This window comes from Piliocolobus tephrosceles, chromosome 16, assembly GCF_002776525.5.
Source record: "Piliocolobus tephrosceles isolate RC106 chromosome 16, ASM277652v3, whole genome shotgun sequence".
Taxonomy (NCBI): Eukaryota; Metazoa; Chordata; class Mammalia; order Primates; family Cercopithecidae; genus Piliocolobus; species Piliocolobus tephrosceles.
The window spans coordinates 61250958-61271875 of record NC_045449.1 but is presented as its reverse complement, the minus strand read 5'-3'; the positions used below and the strand labels follow the sequence as shown (position 1 = coordinate 61271875).

At 44.7% G+C, this 20918-nt stretch overlaps 1 protein-coding gene across 3 annotated transcripts in view; it reads right to left on the bottom strand.

The window, feature by feature from the left end:
* Nucleotides 1-20918, bottom strand: part of PITPNC1 (phosphatidylinositol transfer protein cytoplasmic 1) — a 312387-nt gene that overhangs the window by 94956 nt on the left and 196513 nt on the right. For all 3 annotated transcript variants that reach the window (XM_023211996.3, XM_023211998.2, XM_023211999.1), the window contains exon 5: nucleotides 15317-15388. In XM_023211996.3, coding sequence (XP_023067764.1) covers nucleotides 15317-15388 — 72 coding nt within the window. The remainder of the gene's footprint in view (nucleotides 1-15316; nucleotides 15389-20918) is intronic.

Genomic DNA, 20918 nt, shown 5'->3' with positions numbered 1-20918 from the left:
CGTCTCTACTAAAAATATAAAAATTAGCGTAGTGTGGTTGCATGCACCTATAATCCCAGCTACTTGGGGGGCTGAGGCAGGAGAGTCGCTTGAACCCAGGAAGCAGAGGTTGCAGCGAGCCAAGATCACACCATGGCACTCCAGCATGGGCGACAAAGGGTGATTCCATCTAAAACAAAACAAAACAAAAAACCAAAAAGCCAAAATACAGCCACTATCCACCACTCGAACATATGTAATTATTTTGTCATATTTGATTCCGATTCTGTTCCTACTTAAAAAAAAAAAGAGAAAATTTCACACTTATAGTTGAAATCCCTTCCTCTTCCACACCTGGCTGACAGCTATGATAAATTTATTGTGAACCTAGTCCATATTTTAAAATGAACTTCATATTTTATGTAACATATAAATGCATCTACATCCATAAATAAGATATTCTTAAATGATCTTAATGGTTTCCATAGTCAGGTTTGTAAAATCTTTTGGAGATTTTTTTTTAATATGGAGTGAGGTAGGGATCCATTCTTTTCTTTCTTTTCTTCTTGAGACAGGGTCTTTCTCTGTTGCCCAGATGGGAGTGTAGTGGGGCCATCATGACTCACTGCAATTTTGACCTCCCAGGCTCAAGTGATCGTCCTGCCTCAGTCTCACAGGTAGCTGGAGCTACAGGCCTGCATCATCATGCCCGGCTAATTATTTTTATTGTTTGTAGAGATGGGGTCTAGCTATGTTGCCCAGGCTGGTCTTGAACTCCTGGACTCAACTGATCCTCTTGCCTTGGCTTCCCTAACAGCTGGGATTACAGGCATGAGCCACTGTGCTTGGCCTATTATTTCCCTATGAAATGTCAACTAACTTAATGTTATTTACTGAGAAAGTGTTCTTTCCTTCCCACTGATTGGAGATACATTATCTATTATGTATCAAATTCACATGATCAGTTTACATCTATTTCTATCTTTGTGCCAATACCACATTCTTTCATATGATTTTGTTATCAGATATGATGAACTTCACCTCCTTGTTCTTTGTTCAAAATTTCTCTCAGTTATCTTTGGACTTTTATTTTTCCATCTGATCTTACAATCTGTGACAATCCTGTTGAGATGTTGATTGGAATTACATTTAATTTGGAGACTGATTTAGGAAATCACTTATTTCTTTACAGTATTTAGTTTTTTGATCCATGCACATGGAGTATTTATTACTTGTTCAGGTCTTTGTTAGGTCCTTTAATAATAATTTTGTCTAGAATAGTTAGATTTGTTCTTGGGTACCTTAAAGTTGTGTTGCTATTGATAATGGGATTAATATTTTCTAATTGTTACTTATATATGGAATATTATTGATATTTGTAAGTTGATCTGATATCCAGTAACCCTTCTGAACTATAGCATTTTAAATCATTTTTAACTATTTAGTATTCTATTTAAGATAATTTGTAAATTCTCTTAGGTTTTCAATTTAGACACACTGTCTGCCTATAACAAAATTCTTTTATTTTTGGTTACATTCCTTATACCATTTTTTGCTGTTTCAATTTTAATTTAAAAAAATCATTGTGCTGGGTGTGGTGACTCACTCCTATAATGGCAGCACTTTGGGAGGCTGGGGTGGGAGGATCATTTGAGCCCAGGAGTTCAAGACCAGCATGGGCAACACAGCGAGATGCCCATCTCTACAATTGAAAAAAAAAGAAAAAAATAGCTGGGCATGGTGATGCGCTCATGTAGTCCCAGCTACTAAGAAGGGTGAGATGGGAGGACTGCTTTAGCCCAGGAGATTGAGGCTGAAGTATGCCGTGATGGTGCCACTGCACTCCAGCCTGGGTGGCACAGCAAGACCCTGTCTCCAAAAACAAACAAACAAACAAACAAATAAATAATTGTGACTTTAAATCTTAATATAATGTCAAACATGTCAAAAAATTGCAAGAATATAAAAAAAATCAAGAAATATCAGAAAAATTCCTGAACACCCTTTATCCAGATTCTCCAGCCATTAACATTTTGCTTCTTTTGCTTTGTCTTTTATATTTGAGAGAACGTTGCAGATATGTCCCTTGACTCCTAGATATTTCAGGGTGAATTTCCTAAGAACAAGAAGAGTCTCTCACCTAATTACAAACCAACGATCAAAATCAGGAAGTCAAACATTGATATAACACTATTATCTAATCCTCAGTCCCTATTAAATTTTGCCAATTACTGAGTAATACCCTTTGGGCTCTTTTTCTCCAGTTTAGGTTCCAGTCCAGGATCACACTGTGTTTAATTGTCTTGTCTCTTTAGTCTTCTTTAATCTAAAATAATTCATCAGCCTTTCTTTGTCTTTCATGACCTCAACAATTTTGGAGAGTACAGGTCAGCTATTTTATAGAATCCCATCAATCTGAGTTTGTGTAAAGTTACCTTATGTTTAGATTTAGCTTATGGGGTTTTTCTGTTTGTTTGTTTGTTTGTTTGTTTTTGACAGGAACACCACAGAGATGATGTGTCTTTTTCAGGACATCATATCATTTCTGATGCTAGTTTGTTCCAGGATTGATAACGTTACAGACATTTGGTTAAGGTGGTATACACCAGGTTTGTCTACTGTAAAATTCTTTCTTTCTCTTTTTTTTGAGACGGAGTTTCGCTCTTGTTGCCTGGGCTGGAGTGTAATGGTGCAGTCTTGGCTCAATGCAACCTCCACCTCCCAGGTTCAAGTGATTCTCCTGCCTCAGCCTCCCCAGTAGCTGAGATTATAGGTGCCCGCCATCACGCCCGGCTAATCTTTTTGTATTTTTAGTAGAGACGGGGTTTCACCGTGGTCTCCAACTCCTGACCTCAGGTGATCCACCCACCTCCGCCTGCTAAAGTGCTGGGATTACAGGTGTGAGCCACCATGCCCGGCTGTCTATTATAAAATTATTTCTATTTCCATTTTCCATTAATAAGCCATTTGCAGAGAAATACTCTTAGTCCATGTAAATATCCTGTTCCTCATCAAACTTTTCACACACCAGTTTTAGCATTCAATGATGTTTACTATTAAATCAATTACTATTATGATGGTTGCAAATGGTGATTTTCTTCTACAGGTAGGCCCTAGGGTTGTGTATTTGCTCAGACTTACATTACACAAAAAATAGTTTCAGTACTATTAGCCCATACTACAGTAAGAAACACACTTATGATTTATAATTCAATATTTGTTTACAATTCTTATTGTCTTCCGACTGCGGATATATAGTCAAAGTGCTGTGTAATTGCGAATTCCTTGGGAAAGGTCTTTTTCTCTCCTTTTCAGTGTGGCTATTTTATTTCTTTTAAAATACAGTTAGGTTCGTTTATTTCTGTTTTAATTCTACTTTAGTATCTTCCACCCCACCAACCCCCTGCCTAATCCCTGTCGGTTCGGTTTCATTATTTTTGAGTGGGGAAAACATTAACATGATTTCAAAAGTTGAATGATTCAAAAGGGTATACTCCCAGAGGTAGTGCTCCTCTCTCCATCTCCATTCTGTTTCCACACACCCCACCTGCAGGCAGCCAATCTCATTATTTTCTGGTTTGTCCTCTCTGTATGTCTTTCTTTTTTTTCTCTTCTTTTCCTCCTTTCCTTTCCTTCTTCCTTTTCTTTCCTTCCTCCTTCCCTTCCCTTCCCTTCCCTGCTGGAGTGCAGTGGCATGATCTCGGCTCACCGCAAACTCCATCTCCCGGGTTCAAGAGATTCTCCTGCTTCAGCCTCCCGAGTAGCTGGGATTACAGGCATGTGCCATGACGCCTGGCTATTTTTTGTATTTTTAGTAGAAACAGGGTTTCACCATGTTGGCCAGGCTGGTCTCGAACTCCTGACCTCAGATGATCCACCTACTCCAGCTTCCCAAAGTACTGAGATTACAGGTGTGAGCTACCGCACCCAGCATTGGTGGTGATATTTTGAAACGGTGTAATATCCTGTCCCCAACACTTGTTTTTCTCAATAGTCTTAGCATCCATTAATGGTTTTTTTGTTTGTTTGTTTGTTTTTTTTTTTGAGTCAATTATTACTATAGTGGTTAGAAAATGGACATTCAGACCTTGATACTTGGTATTGCCTCTCTAGCCCCAAACTCCAGTTTCCCAACATGATTCAGCACCAGGTCTTTGCTGACAATGCTTTTGACCAGTTTGGTTAACTGTCTCCCTCACGCTTGATACTAGCACATCTGCGTAGGCAGGTCCTTTTGGATTTATCACAGCACCTGTGAACCAGGCCTAGACAGAAAGCAGACACTACTTTAAGCTGTCTTCTACTAAGGATTATCTGTGGTAAGTTCTCGCTTCTTTGAATGCAGAGGTAAGCTGTGTTGTCACTATACCTCTGAGAATCAGAAAGCAAGCCCTTGTGTGCTGGACATTCTTTTTGCTCATGTGTTTTTTACATGCAGGTCTCAGATCACAAATTGTACCACAAATAGCAGTGGCCACATCTTAAAGAATCAAACATGATCTGTCTTCCATTGTCCTCAAAATGATACCATTAGACACAGATTGAATAAGAACATTAACTTTCCACTTCACAGACCAAAGTAGATAATAATCCTTCCACACTGCAAAGGGGAGTGTTTTGTGCAACCTCCTTTTTAACAGGTGCTGACTTATTAGAGAAAATTGCAGATTTTGTAGGTGGCTGGTTATAATAATCTAAGGTTAAAAACAGAACGATAAAAGTTGAAGACATCAGAGATCACGTCTAAAAATAAAGCAAATGCTTTTTTTCTTTCTGTAATCCTCAATTAGAAGCCATTTAAGGAAAAGATAATCAGCTCCAGAGACCTGTAAATATGGATTCTGCAGTTCCCACTGGCACTCCTGCTTTACAAATTAATTTTAGTACATTTTGCAATGTGTTAACATCCATCCATCTATGTTGTCCTCTTGGAGTTACAAATACAAATGCAGTTGTCCTCGACCTTGGCCGAGGGGGATATATTCTGAGACTCCCATTGGATGCTTGAGACCTCAGATAGTACCAAACTCTAGATACTCTCCTTTTTTTTTTTTTTTTTGATGTGATAACCGAGACAGCTACTAAGTGACTAACAGGTGTGTCGCATGTACAGAGCAGAGATGACGGACGAAGGGAGGCCTCGTGCCCTGGGTGGGATGGGGCAGGATGGTACGCGATTTCATGTTGCTCCTCAAAACAGCATGCAATTTAAAACTTATGAATTGTTCTTTTCTGGAATTTTCCAGTTAATATTTTTGTACCGCATTTGACTGCAGGGAACTAAAACTGCAGAAAGTGAAACCTCGGAGAAGCAGGGACTACTATGCTAATTAGAAAACAAACTTCACAGCTGGGCGCAGTGGCTCATGCCTATAATCCCAGCACTTTGGGAGGCCGAGGTGGGTGGATCAATTGAGGTCAGGTGTTCAGCCTGGCCAACATGGTGAAATCCCACCTCTACAAAAAATATAAAAATTAGCTGGGTGTGGTGGCGCACACCTGTAGTGCCAGCTACTCGGGAGGCCGAGGCAACAGAATCATTTGAACCCAGGAGGTGGGGGTTGCAGTGAGGCGAGATCGTGCCACTGCACTCCAGCCTGGGTGACAGAGTGAGACTCCATTTCAAAAAATAAAAAAGAAAGAAAACAAACTTCATGATGACTATTGCAACAGCAAGCTTCAATAAATATAGCTCTCCTGAAATGATAAAATTCCCTCTTTGTCAGCTGGTAACTTCTAGGGGAAGCTACTTGTAAGTCAGGAGGAGAACGTTTTTCTCCAAAGCCATGCAAGTTGAGTCCAGTAAAGACATTGAGATGTTTATGCAATTTACCCGAAGGAGGCACCCAGAGGGAGAAATTAGATCTCTCTAAGTAAATCTCTGTGGTTAAATTAATGAGATCGTTTATTTCCTAAAACCAAGCACAGCCCAGTGATTGAAAATTGAGTCTTAACCAAGGAATAAAGATAACAATGAGAAGCTGGACCTGGAAGCCATCAGAAGGTCCCTCTTAGGACCTGGGCATTCTCTATCTTGGAGCATCTAGAAACTTCTCTTTTCTGTCACTCCTCTTCCTAGATAAAAATCATGACCCACATCCCTCTCTGAATGCCAGATTCATATATATATATATCCAACTTCTTCTTCTTCTCTGTTGCCCAGGCTGGAGTACAGTGACTTGATCATGGTTCACTGCAGCCTTGGCCTCCTGGGCTCAAGCGATCCTCCCATCTCAGCCTCCTGAGTAGCTGGGACGACAGGTGTGCGCCACCATGTCCAGCTAATTAAAATTTTTTTTTTGTAGAGATGGGGTCTCACCATGTTGCCCAGGCTGGCCTTGAACTCTTGGCTGTAAGCAATCCTCCTGCTGTGACCTCCCAGAGCACTGGGATTACAGGTGAGAGCCATCACGCCTGGCCAATATCCAACTTCTTACCCCTCATTTCCACTTGGAAGTCTCATTGGTATCTGAAACTCATCATGTCTAAATGGTGCTCTTGCTTTTCTTCTCAGAACCTGCTTCTCCTCCACTGTTTCCTGTGGCAATGGCACCACCACTTATCCAGGGCCTCTAGGCAGAGCTAGAAAGCCTGAGATCATCCCACATCAATTCTAACACAAAGTCACTCTGTTTTCAAAATAGATCCCTTCCTCCCCTCTTTATCCTCTGCCATCTTTCCAGCTCAAACCACCATCTTGATCTGGATCATTCCAATAGTCTGACAACTGGACTCCCTGCTTTTGGTCTTTCCTTTCACTAATTCTCCACAGAACAGCCAGAGCAAACATTTTAAAAACATAAATCACCCAGTGTAACGGGCTGTCCTAATCTGGATTCTGGAACAGAAGCAAAAGTACATTACTAGGAAAACTGGTGAAATCTGAATAAAGTCTGTAGTTTTGGCAGTGGAATCATGGTTGGGTAAGGGGAAACTGGGTAGAGGGTACTTGAGAACCCTGTGCACATTCTTTGCAAGTTTAGTATAAATTTTTTTTTCTTTCTGAGATGGAGTTTCGCTCTTGTCGCCCAGGCTGGAGTGCGGTGGCACAATTTCGGCTCACTGCAACCTCCGTCTCCCGGGTTCAAGTGATTCTTCTGCCTCAGCCTCCTGAGTAGCAGGGATTACAGGCATGCACCACCACGCCCAGCTAATTTTTTTTTTTTTTTTTTTTTTTAAAGTAGAAACAGGGTTTCACCATGTTGGCCAGGCTGGTCTTCTCAAACTCCTGACCTAGGTAATCTGCCTGCTTCAGCCTCCCAAAGTGCTGGAAAATGAGCCACTGTACCCAGCTAACTTTAGTATAAATTAAAAATTATTCCAAAATAAAAAAATTTTAAAAACTCCATGAACAACATCTTGTCACTCCTTTGTTTAAAATCCTTGAATAAGTTCCCACTGCACTGAAATCCACACTCTGCCATGGCCCCATAGCTCTTACATAATCTAGCTTCTATTACATTTTCAACCTCAGTTCCTGCCAGTCTACTTACTCTCACTCCTAATGCTCTAGCCAGCGGTTTTCCAACAGTTCCTGGAATATGTGAGGCTGTGTCAGGGGCCAGGGCCTTTGTTCCCTGCATTAGTTCATGGGGTCAGCCATAACAGAACACCACAGATTGGGTGGTGTAAACAACAGAATCTAATTAATTGTCTCACAGCTCTGGAGGCTGAAAGTTCAAGACCAACGTGTCTGCAGGGCTGATTTCTTCGGAGACCTCCTCCTTGGCTTGCGGATAGGCTGCCTTCTCCCTAAGTCTGCACGTGTTGCACCCTAAGAGTCTGTTTGTTTGTTAGTTTTTGAGACAGGGTCTCTCTCAGTCACCCAGGCTGGAATGCAGTGGCATGATCTTGGCTCACCGAAACCTCCGCCTCCTGGGTTCAAGTGATCCTTCCATCTCAGCCTCCAGAGTAGCTGTGACTACAGGGGTGCGCCACCACACGTGGCTAGTTTTTGCATTTCTTATGTACAGATGGGGTTTCGCCATGTTGCTCAGGCTGGTCTTGAACTCTTGAGCTTAAGCGATCCGCCCGCCTCAGCCTCCCAAAGTGCTGGGATTCCAGGTGTGAGCCACCGACTGCATCCAGCCTAGAGTCTCTACGTGCCCAAGTGTTCTCTTCTTATCTGAACACCAGACAGACTGGATTAGTGCCTACTCTAATGGCCTCATTTTAACTTAATCCCCTCTTTTAAGGTCCTGTCTCCATGAATAGTCACATTCTAAAGCTTCCACATATGAATTTGGGGTGGAGGAAGGTATATCTCATCAGGCTGGCTCCTTCCCATACTCGAGCCTCACACGGACTTTTGTCTTCCCAGAGGCCTTTCTGACCACATGGCCTCAGGATGAGCTCCCTCTAGCCTGTTTACAGCTTACCTAGCAGTTAGCACTGCTGTAATTCTTTTGTTTACTTGCCTATTACCTGCTTCCCCCACTCCATGATTAATGGAGGGCTGGTTTGCCTTTTTTATTTTTTTGTGACAGAGTTTTGCTCTCGTTGCCCAGGCTGGAGTGCAATGGCACGATCTCAGCTGACCACAACCTCTGCCTCCCAGGTTCAAGTGATTCTCCTGCCTCAGCCTGCCGAGCAGCTGGAATTACAGGCATGCGCCACCATGCCCAGCTAATTTTTTGTATTTTTTAGTAGAGACGGGGTTTCTCCATATTGTTCAGGCTGGGCTCGAACTCCCGACCTCAGGTGATCTGGCTGCCTCAGCCTCCCAAAGTGCTGGGATTACAGGCGTGAGCCACTGAGCCCGGCCTGGAGGGCTGGTTTGTCTTAATGCTGTATCCCCGATCCTTCTCCTAATGCCCAGCTCATAGTAGGTGCTCAAAACTTGTTGAACAGCAAATGGTTTATTGATACTGGAGACAAAATTCGAGTCTCATTGGGAAATCACCATGAGTGCAGTTAATCCCGAGGTGTGGCCATCACAGTAATCGTGTCTCATATTTGCATAGCACTTTACAGTTTATGAAGTGCTTCCGTGTAAACGAACCTCTATGCATCCCCCACACCCTGATGGAAGCATTATTTATTCTATTTTTTTTTTTAAAACAAAGAAACCAAGCCTTGCTTGCTTACACTGATAACTGGAACTTCAATACTGATCTTTCTGTTTCACAAAGAACAACTTTGTGTTCTTTCATTACCACACAGAGGAACTAGAAATGAAATACATTCCAGACACTTCTTTTAGGCAGCCTCCAAGGAGACCTCTGTGAAAGACAGAGCTTCAGGTTTCCAGGAACTAAACTGGACATTCTCTCCATTTTATCAGAGGAGTTTCTTTGCCAAGGAATAACGTCCTTGGTGATATGTGGCTAATGAGAATACATATGTTACCCAGGTCTTTTTATTGTGTGAGTGGGAGTGGAATGGAGTGGGGTTTATATGTGCCTTTCGTAAACTGTCATATTTCCAGGAGTATAAAGAAGTGAAGACATTTGGAGAACCTGTTTCTGTTTTCCTAAGTGTTGGTTTTAAATAGTACTTACTATTTCCTTAAATCTATAGTTCTCAGTCTTGTCGCCCCTCAGATTCACCTGGGGGAGCTGTAAAAATCCCAATGCTGGCTGGGCACGGTGGCTCATGCCTGTAATCCCAGCACTTTGGGAGGCTGAGGCGGGTGGATCATGAGGTCAGGTGATCGAGACCATCCTGGCTAACATGGTGAAACCCCGTCTCTACTAAAAATACAAAAAAAAAAAAAAAAAAAAAAAAAATTAGCTGGGCGTGGTGGCGGGCGCCTGTAGTCCCAGCTACTCAGATGGCTAAGACAGGAGAATAGCATGAACCCGGCAGGTGGAGCTTGCAGTGAGCCGAGATCATGCCACTGCACTCCAGCCTGGGAGACAGAGTGAGACTCTGTCTCAAAAAAAAAAAAAAAAGGAATCCCAATGCCTCAACCCCACCTCAGACAAATGAAATCAGAATCCCCAGGGCTGGGACCGCAGCCTCAGTGATGGCTAAAGCTTCCCAGGTGATTTTTTTTTTTTGGGGGGGTGGGAAGGAGACTTGCTCTCTTGCCCAGGCTGGAGTGCAGTGGCGTGGTCTGGGCTCACTGAAACCTCCGCCTCCCGGGTTCAAACAATTCTGCCTCGGCCTCCCTAGGAGCTGGGATTACAGGCATATGCACCACCATACCCAGCTAAATTTTGTATTTTTAGTAGAGACGAGGTTTCACCATGTTGGCCAGGCTGGTCTCAAACTCCTGAGCTCAAGCCATCCTCCCTCCTCGGCCTCCCAAAGTGCTGGGATAAAGGTGTGAGCCACCCCACCTGGCCCTGGTGATTTTCATAGGCAGCTGTGATTGAGAACTGCTGGTCTAGATCTTCGCGGTGCTGGGGACAGCATAGCCAATGTCTCCTAAGGGAACAGATCAGGTTCAGCCTCAGGGTAGACTGTAAAACTTCTCACACTCCCAGCTGGAGAATTCGGTGTTCTGGAAGGAAGTGTTCTGTCCTTCATGCTCATTGGCTGGTTTAGACCAGCCTGCACCCAGGACCCGTTAAACAAAAATCCCAGGGGGCTGGGACTCAGGCATGCGTTGTTGAAACTTCTCAGGTGGGTCCAATGTGCAGGCAAGGCTGGGAAGCACTGCTTTAAATGGTGCCTGCTTTGTTTGGAAGAGGAAGTAAAGTAGCAAGACTGCCCCCATTAACCCCATTGAACACCAGTAACCTGGCAGCTGTCACCACATGAGCAGCCTCTCGTTCAGCTGAACCAGGTAGTGCTAAGCACCGACTCTCCCAGGTCTAGATTTATGGCCCTGGACAAACAACAGAACCTTACCTTGGCATGGTGCCGTCCTCCCTAGCACTAAGGAAGGCCCAAATAATTCTCATAAGTATGTGCATAAAATAAATGGGCCTCAATTTAAGACAACTTCCCCACTGCATCCTGGTTAATGTAATCACAGTTTGCAGGTTTTCACAATCATACGTATACTGGTTTTATTTTTAACAAGGAAGAGAAGATATTTATATCTACTCATACTGCCACTATTTTTTTCTTACTAGATACTGGGTCGCGTCAAAAAATTACTTATATGGTAATTGATAATAGGATAACAACATGTACTCAATTCAACCACTATCATCAATATGACTATCAGTAGCCTCTTTCAATTTAATTATTGCTTCTTATCGTCATCAATTTCATTAAATTTTTGGCAGGTACGGGAGGAAACAGTGTAGATAGCAGTATGAAGATGGTAGCTGAATGATAAGAGTGTACACCCAGAAAGTGCAAAGAAATGAACTGAGTTTATTAAATAGTTTGGAAATGTGGTGAGACAAGAGAATGATCCACTACTGCACTGCTTTCCTTAGCAACTCTGCCTCCCACCAAAAACTCCACACTCAACCCAGGACAGAAAAAGAGCACACCAGCATATGCCTTGGCTTAAAACACCAGTTTTGAATCCCTGGCTAGATAAAGCTAGCGTTTAGTAATTAAAGAATTGTTAGATAAATATATATTTCTCATGTTCAGATTTTGAAGTATTAACAAGTATGAATGGAAATGGATGCGGCCCTCCTTTTCTTCTCTTTTCTTTTCTTTTTTTTTCTTTTTTGAGACAGAGTTCCATTCTCGTTGCCCAGGCTGGAGTGCAGTGGCACGATCTCTGCTCACTGCAACCTCTGCCTTCTGGGTTCACGCAATTCTCCTGCCTCAGCCTCCCAAGTAGGTGGGATTACAGGTGCACGCCACCACGCCCTGCTGATTTCTCTATTTTTAGTAGAGATGGGGTTTTGCCATGCTGGCCAGGCTGGTCTCAAACTCCTGACCTCAGTTATCCACCCACCTCAGCCTCCCAAAGTGCTGGGATTACAGGTGTGAGCCACTGCACCTGGCCACAACCCTCCTTTTCTGCCTCTCTGGGATCAACCTTGAACCTGCTGGACAACCAATTGCTGCTGAATATGTAAATTAGAGGAGGGCAAATTGGCAAAGAAGTCTAACAAAGTGGGGCTGGGCTGTGTGGTCCAATGGCCTCAGGAGCAAGACCTGGGGTCCGTGGAGCAGAGTCAAGCAGAGCCTGGGGGGGCAGGAGGTGGGAACTGGGCCAAAAACACATTTAGGGCCTCTTCAGTGTAACAAAATGGCAGGACTGGGGCTTGGGCAAGTTGGGTGCCATGACAGGGAGACAAGGAGCAGGTCCCCTGGGCAGTTCCAGAGTCCACAGGCTGGGGAGAGGTAGGCAAGCGGGGCTACAACAGCTGAGATTTCTCCTAGAGAAAGCAAACTGTGTCCAAGGACCACTCGGAGTGAAGAGATGATCGGTGCTTCTCTTGCAGGCCAGCCTAAGTCTCAAAGGGGCCTGGCCCTTGGCGTGGGCCTGGATCCTGATTGTAAGGTGGATAACCTGTTATTTTAAATTCCTAGGAGGGTAGTCAAAAAACCTTAGCACCTACCAAAAAAGGGATATATAATAATACATAATCACCATATGAATTTTGGGGACTATTTGAACTGGGCAGAGGATAAACCAGATTACAGTGGCCCCACCAATCTATAGCAATCACAGTGAGGGCACGTGTCCCCTCTGTGCCTCTTTTTTATTTCTAGGTGTCACTGTGTCACCCAGGCTGGAGTGCAGAGCTGCAAACATGGTTCACTGCAGGCTTGACCTCTTGGGCTCAAGCGATTCTCCCACCGCAGCCTCCCAAGTAGGGAGCTGGGACCACAGGCGTGTATGCCACCATGCCTGGCTAATTTTTTAATTTTGCAGAGATGGGGTTTCCGCATGTTGCCCAGGCTGGTCTCAAACTCCTGACCTCAGGTGATCTGTCCACCACGGCCTCCCAGAGTGCTGGGATTACAGGTGTGAGCCATAGCACCTGGCCTCTCTATACCTTTTCAAGTGGAGAGCTGTTTTGAATGAACTCATGGAGACAGAGACATAGAGAAAAAGACAGAAAGCAAGGAAATTTGTTTGGAAAGACTAAAAGATAATTTAAAATTTTTTTTCCAGCCAGGCATGGTGGCTCACGCCTGTAATCCCAGCACTTTGGGAGGCCAAGACAGGCAGATTGCTTTAGTCCAGGAGTTTGAGACTAGCCTAGGCAACATGGTGCAATCCCATCTCTAAAAAAAACACAAAAATTAGCTGGGCATGGTCGTGTGTGCCTGCAGCCCAGCTACTCAGTGGGGCTGAGGTGGGAGGATTGCTTGAGCCCAGAAGGTGGAGGCTGCAGTGACCCGAGATCGTGCTACTGCACTCCAGCCTGGGTGACCCTGTCTCATAAAGAAAAAAAAAAATTCCCCCATATTTTCATATTATGCCAGGAAAAGCAATTCAGGCAACTGAACTTTATTATCCTTTTCATGAGAGTCCACAGCTACACGAAAATAGTCAAGCTTACTTCAATATCCAGTGACCAGGTTTAAAGAAGTACACTGAAATACAGAAGGTGGTACAGCCAGGAAAAATCATTATGGGGAAGCATACTTCATGGCATGTTAAAAATAACATGCTTTATGATTCAATTCAGGAGGAATTGGTTACAAAATAAATTTGTCCATAATCTGCAACATGAACCAAATTGCTAACAGAAGTCATCTCTAAATTGTGGGACTGCTATTGGTTTTTCCTTTCTTTTTTTGATACTTTCTTTTTGCATTTTCCAAGTTTGAATAGCCATGTATTAACTTTTTTTTTTTTTTTTTTTGAGACAGAGTCTCGCTCTGTTGACAGGCTGGAGTGCAGTGGTGCAATCTGGGCTCACTGCAACCTCTGCCTCCCAGGCTCAAGTGATTTTCCTGCCTCAGCCTCCTGAGTAGCTGGGACTACAGGCATGTGCCACCACGCCCGGCTAATTTTTTGTATTTTTAGTAGAGATGGGGTTTTGCCATGTTGCCCAGGCTGCTCTTGAACTCCTGAGCTCGGACAATCCGCCTTGGCCTCCCAACATGCTAGGATTACAGGCGTGAGCCACCGTGCCTAGCCTACTTTCTAATCAGAAAAAAAAAAATCACCATTTTATAAGGATTCAGGTTTAAACACAGTGTGACACTGTTTTAGACATGGTGGTTTTGACGAAGTTGGCCAGCAATGCACCTGTGATTTCGGCCTGTGACAGGAAAATGGCCCTAAACATTCCCCTTTGGGCTGCCACTTCAAGGAGACACTAATGATGGGGTTCCTGAACACAGTGGTAGGATAGTACTTTTGCCAGCTGTATACTCTCCTCTAGGAAGTTCCATGAACTCTGGGGAAGCCCTGAAGCTTCCAGATCCAGGTTCTTCCTTTCAGTGGGTCCTGAGGGAACCCACAGCCTAATCCCAGGTGAGGCTTTTGGTAGGTCAAAACAGTCACCCCCAAAGAAAAGAGAACTTAGAAATGCACTGCCCCAACAGAAAGAGCCTGGGGGTAAAAGCCAGGTCAGAAGATGGGTTTTAACCAACACTAATAAGCAAAATGCTTGGTTGAAATTTAGTAAAAGTCAGAATGCCTCAGGAGGTAAATATTTTGTAGGGGTAGCACCTGATTTTAAGGTAGGATGTGTGGGTGTATACAAATACCACATGTGTGTAAGTAAGCATATATGCAGTATGTACACATACATCTGATTCTATTTCCTTTTCTTTCTTTTTTTTTTTTTTTTTTTGAGATGGAGTCTCGCTCTGTGGCCCAGGCTGGAGTGCAGTGGCGCAACCTCGGCTCACTGTAACCTCTGCCTCCCAGGTTCAAGCAATTCTCCTGCCTCAGCCTCCCAAGTAGCTGGGATTACCGGCGTGCCCCACTATACCCAGCTAATTTTTGTATTTTTAGTCGAGACAGGGTTTTGGCATGTTGGCCAGGCTGGTCTTGAACTCCTGATCTCAGGTGATCTGCCCGCCTCAGCCTCCCAGAGTGCTGGGATTACAGGCCTGAGCCACTGCACTGGGCCGGTATTTCCTTTTCTGTTCACACATATCTGACTATATTTCCTTTTCTGTGCACACATATATTTGGTTGCATTCCCTTTTTGAAGAAAATATGAATAGGCATTGAGAAGATATGTACTCCGTCCAATGATCAGAAACCAAATCTTGCAGTTCCTAATACCCTGTCATCCTCTCCACCTCCATGACAGTCACCCCAGGTCAGAGGCTTCTGCTCAGAGGCCCATGGAAAGTACATAAACATGAGAAAGAAAAGCTAGACAACCAAAGAATTCCAGGGAAAAGTCCCAGGGAAATAACCCTCAGAAGCCAAAGGCCAGAGCATCTCTGCGGTCCCAGGCACAGGTCCCACCGCTGGCCCCGGTCACAGAGGGGCTGTGAGAAGTGCTGCAATTTTCAGAGCCCAAGAGGTGAGCACAGCATGGAAGGAGGGGCTACTCACACGGTCGTTGCTTCCTTTGTTGTCCTCATACTTGGTTTCTATATGAATGGAGAATTTCGGCAGAAAGGAACACTGTGGGAGAAAAGCAAACTTTCATTAGCATGACATTTTTTCTCTCTTCCTATGTTCAGCAGAGCTTCTGAATACTTCCCTGGCCATGTGGTTGGGAGCACCGCAGCAGAGCAGACATGTTAAGATACTAAGTCAATATCCAAATTCAGACAAAGGAAAGCACCTTTAGGACCATGAACACAGTTTCATCCAGACAGAGGTCAGGCCACAGAGAATAACCAGCAATAGAGGGCAAGTCCCTGAAGAGGACATTTCCAAAAGGAATATGTTCTGTGACTCCTAGTGTAAGCTTTAGAAAAGCAAACCCCTAAATCACACCAGTGCCAGTTCTGGGGAGTTTACCTTTGGGGAGCAGCTGCCATTGCTGGATTCCTGGGGACCCAGTCTTAATCTTTATATAAATGCTCATATAACATTAGCAAGGGGATATAGTAGAACTTTAAAATCATAGATTATTGAAGTCAGACAGACCTGGCTTTTATTTTTAATTTTTGAAACATAAATTTATTTTTAAAGTCAAATAAAAAAATTTTTAAAAATTTTATTTGAAAATTAAAATTTAATTTTTAATTTTTAAATTTTATTATTTTTTAATGTCTTGAGACAGGGTCTTGCTCTGTCGCCCAGGCTGGAGTGCAGTGGCGCGATCTGGGCGCACTGTAACCTCCATCTCCCGGGTTCAAGTAATTCTCATGCCTTAGTCTCCCATGTAGCCCGACTAATTTTTATATTTTTAGTAGAGATAGGGTTTCTCCATGTTAGCCAGGCTGGTCTCGAACTCCTGAGCTCAAAAGATCTGCCTGCCTTGGCCTCCCATAGTGCTGGGATTACAGGTGTGAGCCACCACGTCCGGCCTTCTTTTTCTTGTTCTTTTTGAGACCGACTCTTGCTTTGTCACCCAGGCTGGAGTGCAGTGGTGTGATCACAGCTCACTGTAACCTTGACCTATGGGCTCAAGCGATCCTCCCGCCTCAGCCTCCCAGGTAGCTGGGACTACAGGTGTGTGCTACCATGCCTGGCTAATTAAAAAAAAAAATTTTTTTTATAGAGGCAAGGATCTCTCTATGTTGCCCAGGCTGGTCTTGAATTCCTGGCCTTACATGATTCTCCCGCCTGCATCCGGCCGAGACCTGGCTTTTAATATGTAATTTGGATAAGTCATTTAACTTATCTGAACCCCAACAGAGTTAAAACAGGAATAATAATTATTACCTAAGAGCAACACTGTGAGGGTTAAATATTAATAAAATGATGTTTTAAAAATGTATAGTACTGGGCAGCAAGAATGCATTCAGCAGACAGCATCCATGGGTAGAAACTGAACCAGAAAAGGCAGCCCCTCTCTCTGCCCACACGAGGGAGAGAAACCCCAAATGCAACCCAGCCCTACGGCCCCAGTCTCGCTGAGTCAAGTTCTCTGCATTCAGTAGATGTGAAGGGTTAAGGTGGCTTGAGAAGAGAATTTTGATGGATGTTGATGTAACCACGCTCTGGCTAGCACTAAGCTGGGCATTAACTTTCTTGGCCACCAGAGATAGGATTGATGGCTAATGGGCAAAATGACCCAGCAACTCCATTGGGATCTGTGGGTGTTGGGGAAACCAGACTTGGGCTGATCGCATTACAGTAACAAGAGGCTGGATCTCTTATACATGTTCCTGGCACTCGTACACTGTCTGTACCAGACACTGCTACAAATGCTCTGATGTGCTCACTCATTTATTCCTGGCAACCACCCCATGAAGGAGGTACTATTACTATCCCCTCTGCTTTAAAGATGAGGAGATGGAGGTACAGAGAGGGTAAGTAAATGGCCTACAGTCATGCAGCCAGGTGGCCTGGTCCCAGTGTCCATACTCTTCACCATACTGAGTGGTTCTCAAAGAGGAGTTTCTGGGCCAGTTCCAGCAGCCCAGAATTGTTAGAAATGCAAATACTTGGCCAGGCACGGTGGCTCATGCCTGTAATCCCAGCACTTTGGGAGACCAAGGCGGGCATATCACCTGAGGTCAGGGGTTTGAGACCAGCCTGGCCAACATGGTGAAAACCCGTCTTTACTAAAAATACAAGAATTAGCCGGGTGTGGTGGTGCACCCCCTGTAATTCCAGCTACTTGGGAGGCCAAGGCATGAGAATCGCTTGAACTTGGGAGGTGGAGGTTGCAGTGAGCTGAGATCGCGCCATTGCACTCCAGCCTGGGCAACAGAGTGAGACTTCAACTCAAAAAAAGAAAAAGAAAAGAAAAGAAATGCAAATTATTCAGCAGACCAACTCAATCAGAAACTCTGGAGGTGGGGTTCAGCAATCTGTTTACCACGCCCTCCAGTGTATGCTGAGGCATGCTCAAACTGGAAAACCACCTGGCTATAGCACACACATGCTTTAGCCGCACAATGACCATGCTCTCCTTTTAGCCCGGCTGAGATCCCTGGTGGCACCCGCACAAGAAGGCAGAGGCCTGGGACGTACCATCGATAATTCTCCTGACATCACATGCCAGGGCGCGTTCAGCACGCATCTGTCTTAATCTGAGTGAAACAAGCCATCTGAACCGTGACTAAGGAAACATGGGAACAATCAATCCCAGTAATTGCCTTTATGGAGAACGAGGCCCTGCGATTATTCATTAACACCTTCTCTGCTGTCTCCTCTCAAACTTCTCACTCCATAACCGCTGCCCTCACACCCGGGTCCAGGTAGCACCAAGGAGCAGCTGCTCATCTTAAATGAAGACGCTGGAGGACTCGAAGCCCCACAGCAGACACGGGAACGTGGGGGGATGCCCTGGCTGAGACCCTCTTAGACATGACAAGCCTTTAGGTAAATCAATTTTGTATTTTTTGTCCCATAATTCACATGAGAGTCAACCCAAGGAGTGGGGAGAGCACAGAGTTGTGGAGCATGGGTGCGGGTCTCGGTGCACCGGAGTGGAACACTGTGAGTTTTTGCCCACTGAACCTCTAAACCACTTAGCTAGCCTAACACATGAATTTTAGCATTTGCATATTAAACCCAGTTATGAAATGCAAAACTCCCACGCAAATTAGCAGATGTTATTTTTGAGTGGGGACTTTGGTTATTTTCCTATCAGAATGGCAACCTTGCCACGAGGCTGGGAGTGCACCTGGCTTCAGCAGGGTGCTGGGCGGAGAACAGCTCCTCGTAACTCCAAGCGGGTCAGCACTTTCTCCTTGAGCAGGTGGTTGGGGCTGATACTCCCCTTGGGATGTCTGAGGACTCGCTCTCAGAGCCCTGGGGTGTGCGGGTGTCTTGGGTTAAAATCAGAATTATCTGTGGCTCTGGGCTTCTTCAGTCACTGAAATCTCTTCGGGGAGATGTCCGCGTTAAGATAACCTTCTGCCTCCCCCATGCAGGCTGGTTTCTCCAAAAATCCAGCCCACTAATCCTAGCGGAAGCTCAGCTTTACAGCAAGGTCTTTGATTTCCTCCTGATTGGCTCCCTGTTATATCTCACCCACTGATCTATCCTAAATCCCTTCCCCTCTCAAGGTCCCCTGCCTGGCTTCACCCTTCTCCCCTCTGCCTCGCAGCTGATCACTTTCTTGAGTTATAGTTTAATGAGGACACGAACCACATGATAGAAACACTGACACATCCCTTTCCTCCATAACAAATCTGCTTATTTCTTTAAGTTTCTTATTCTTTGTGAGTCAGAGAAAGATATACCCTCCTCTTTTTCAGTGGAGAAATATTATAATGAAAAGCACTGAGACATTAGAGCCAGCTAACTTGGGCTCAAATCCAAGATGTATTAACCTGGGCAAGTTATTTCACTATGCTCAGCCCCAGTTGCCCCAGATGGAGAATAGAGACAATCCTTCTCCACTCTGTAGGAGTGTTTGGAAGATCAGTGAGATCACACAGCTGAACCCCAGCACAGCGACTGGCACATAGTAGGTGCACAGTACAAACTATTTGTAAGCTCTTCTCTAGAACCTTGTTTCATTGATTATTTGCATCTTCTCCCTGCTTCCTTCCCACAGCCTAAAAATATAATTAAAAGTGTCATAGTCTTACAAAATAAATAAGCACAAAGTTCCCTTGATTCTATTTCTTCCCCCATCTATAATCAATTCCATATCTCTCTCTGTCTTCATAAAAAAACGTATTAAAAGAGTAGTCAGTGGCCGGGCGTGGTGGCTCACGCCTGTAATCCCAGCACTTTGGGAAGCCGAGGTGGGTGGATCACCTGAGGTCAGGAGTTCAAGACCAGCCTGGCCAACATGGTGAGACCTCATCTCTACAAAAATACAAAAATTAGCCAGGCATGATGGCAGGTGCCTGTAATCCCAGCTACTCAGGAGGCTGAGTGGGGAGAATCACTGGAACCCGGGAGGCGGGGGTTGTAGTGAGCCAAGGTTGCACCTCTGCACTCCAGCAAGGCGCCGTCTCGAAAAAAATAAAAAAATAAAAAAAAGAGTATTCGATTTCAGTGCTTCCTGTCTACTTTTTTCCACCTCCCACCTGATCATCAAAGGATTTCCAAACCAGCATCACTCTTCCATGTGCACCCTGGAGACCTCTCTAGGCTGCAATACGGCTGAGCAAGTTCTCCATCCTGAGCAGCAGTTCAGCCTTCTCTTCCCTCCTCCACTCCTTCCCTGCAGGAGATCCCTCAGGTCCTACCCTACCTACAGCCTCTTTTCTTGATCCAAACCCTCTCCCCTGGTGATCTTATCTGCTTCTGACTTTTCATGATTTTTTTTGGCAGATGCCTCACACATCAACATCTCAAATTCCAACTCCTCTCACATTTCCAGGTGCCCACTGGCTATCCCCAACAAACGCCCTACAGGTTCCTCAAACTTGAAAGGACCGGACTGAACGCGAATGTTCTCCCTGACTGTACTGGTACCCTAGAGTTATTGTAGCCATTTCCACAAACTGGGTGGCTTAAAACAGCAGCAATTCATTCTCTCACAGTTCTGGAGGCTGGAAGCCTGAAACCAAGGTGTTGGCAGAGCCACACTCCCTCTGAAGACTCTGGGAGAGAATCTGTCCTTGTCTCCTCCAGCTGTTGGTGGCCCCGGTAGTGGGTGCATCACTCCAGTCTCTGCCTCCGTCTGCACATTTTCTTCTTCCCTCTGTGTCTCTGTGCTCTCTTCTCTTCTTACAAGGACACCAGTCATTGGATTTGGGCCCACCCTAAATCTAGGTCCACTCCCCCTTCCCTGGAAAACTTCTTGCTACCAGGCTTTTTGTTGTTGTTGTTGTTTTTTGGCCCATGGTACTCTCAGCCCAAAATTTCTTTCCTAAATCTTACTCAAAGACCATCTCAAGTACCACTTTGGAATGATTATCCCACGCATGTGGCAGTATTCCGTTTATCCCTTTATCACAGCACGTATCTCCTTTGTCACCATTACCATTAGTTATATGTGTCCCAGGCTCACCAACCAGGTGGTAAGCTCACACCCTAACAGGAGGGTGCCCCCCCAACACCAGCACCACTAGCAATGGTGCACGTCAAAGTCGCCCCCCTTTTTCTTTACCCCCCTTCTTTACCCAGC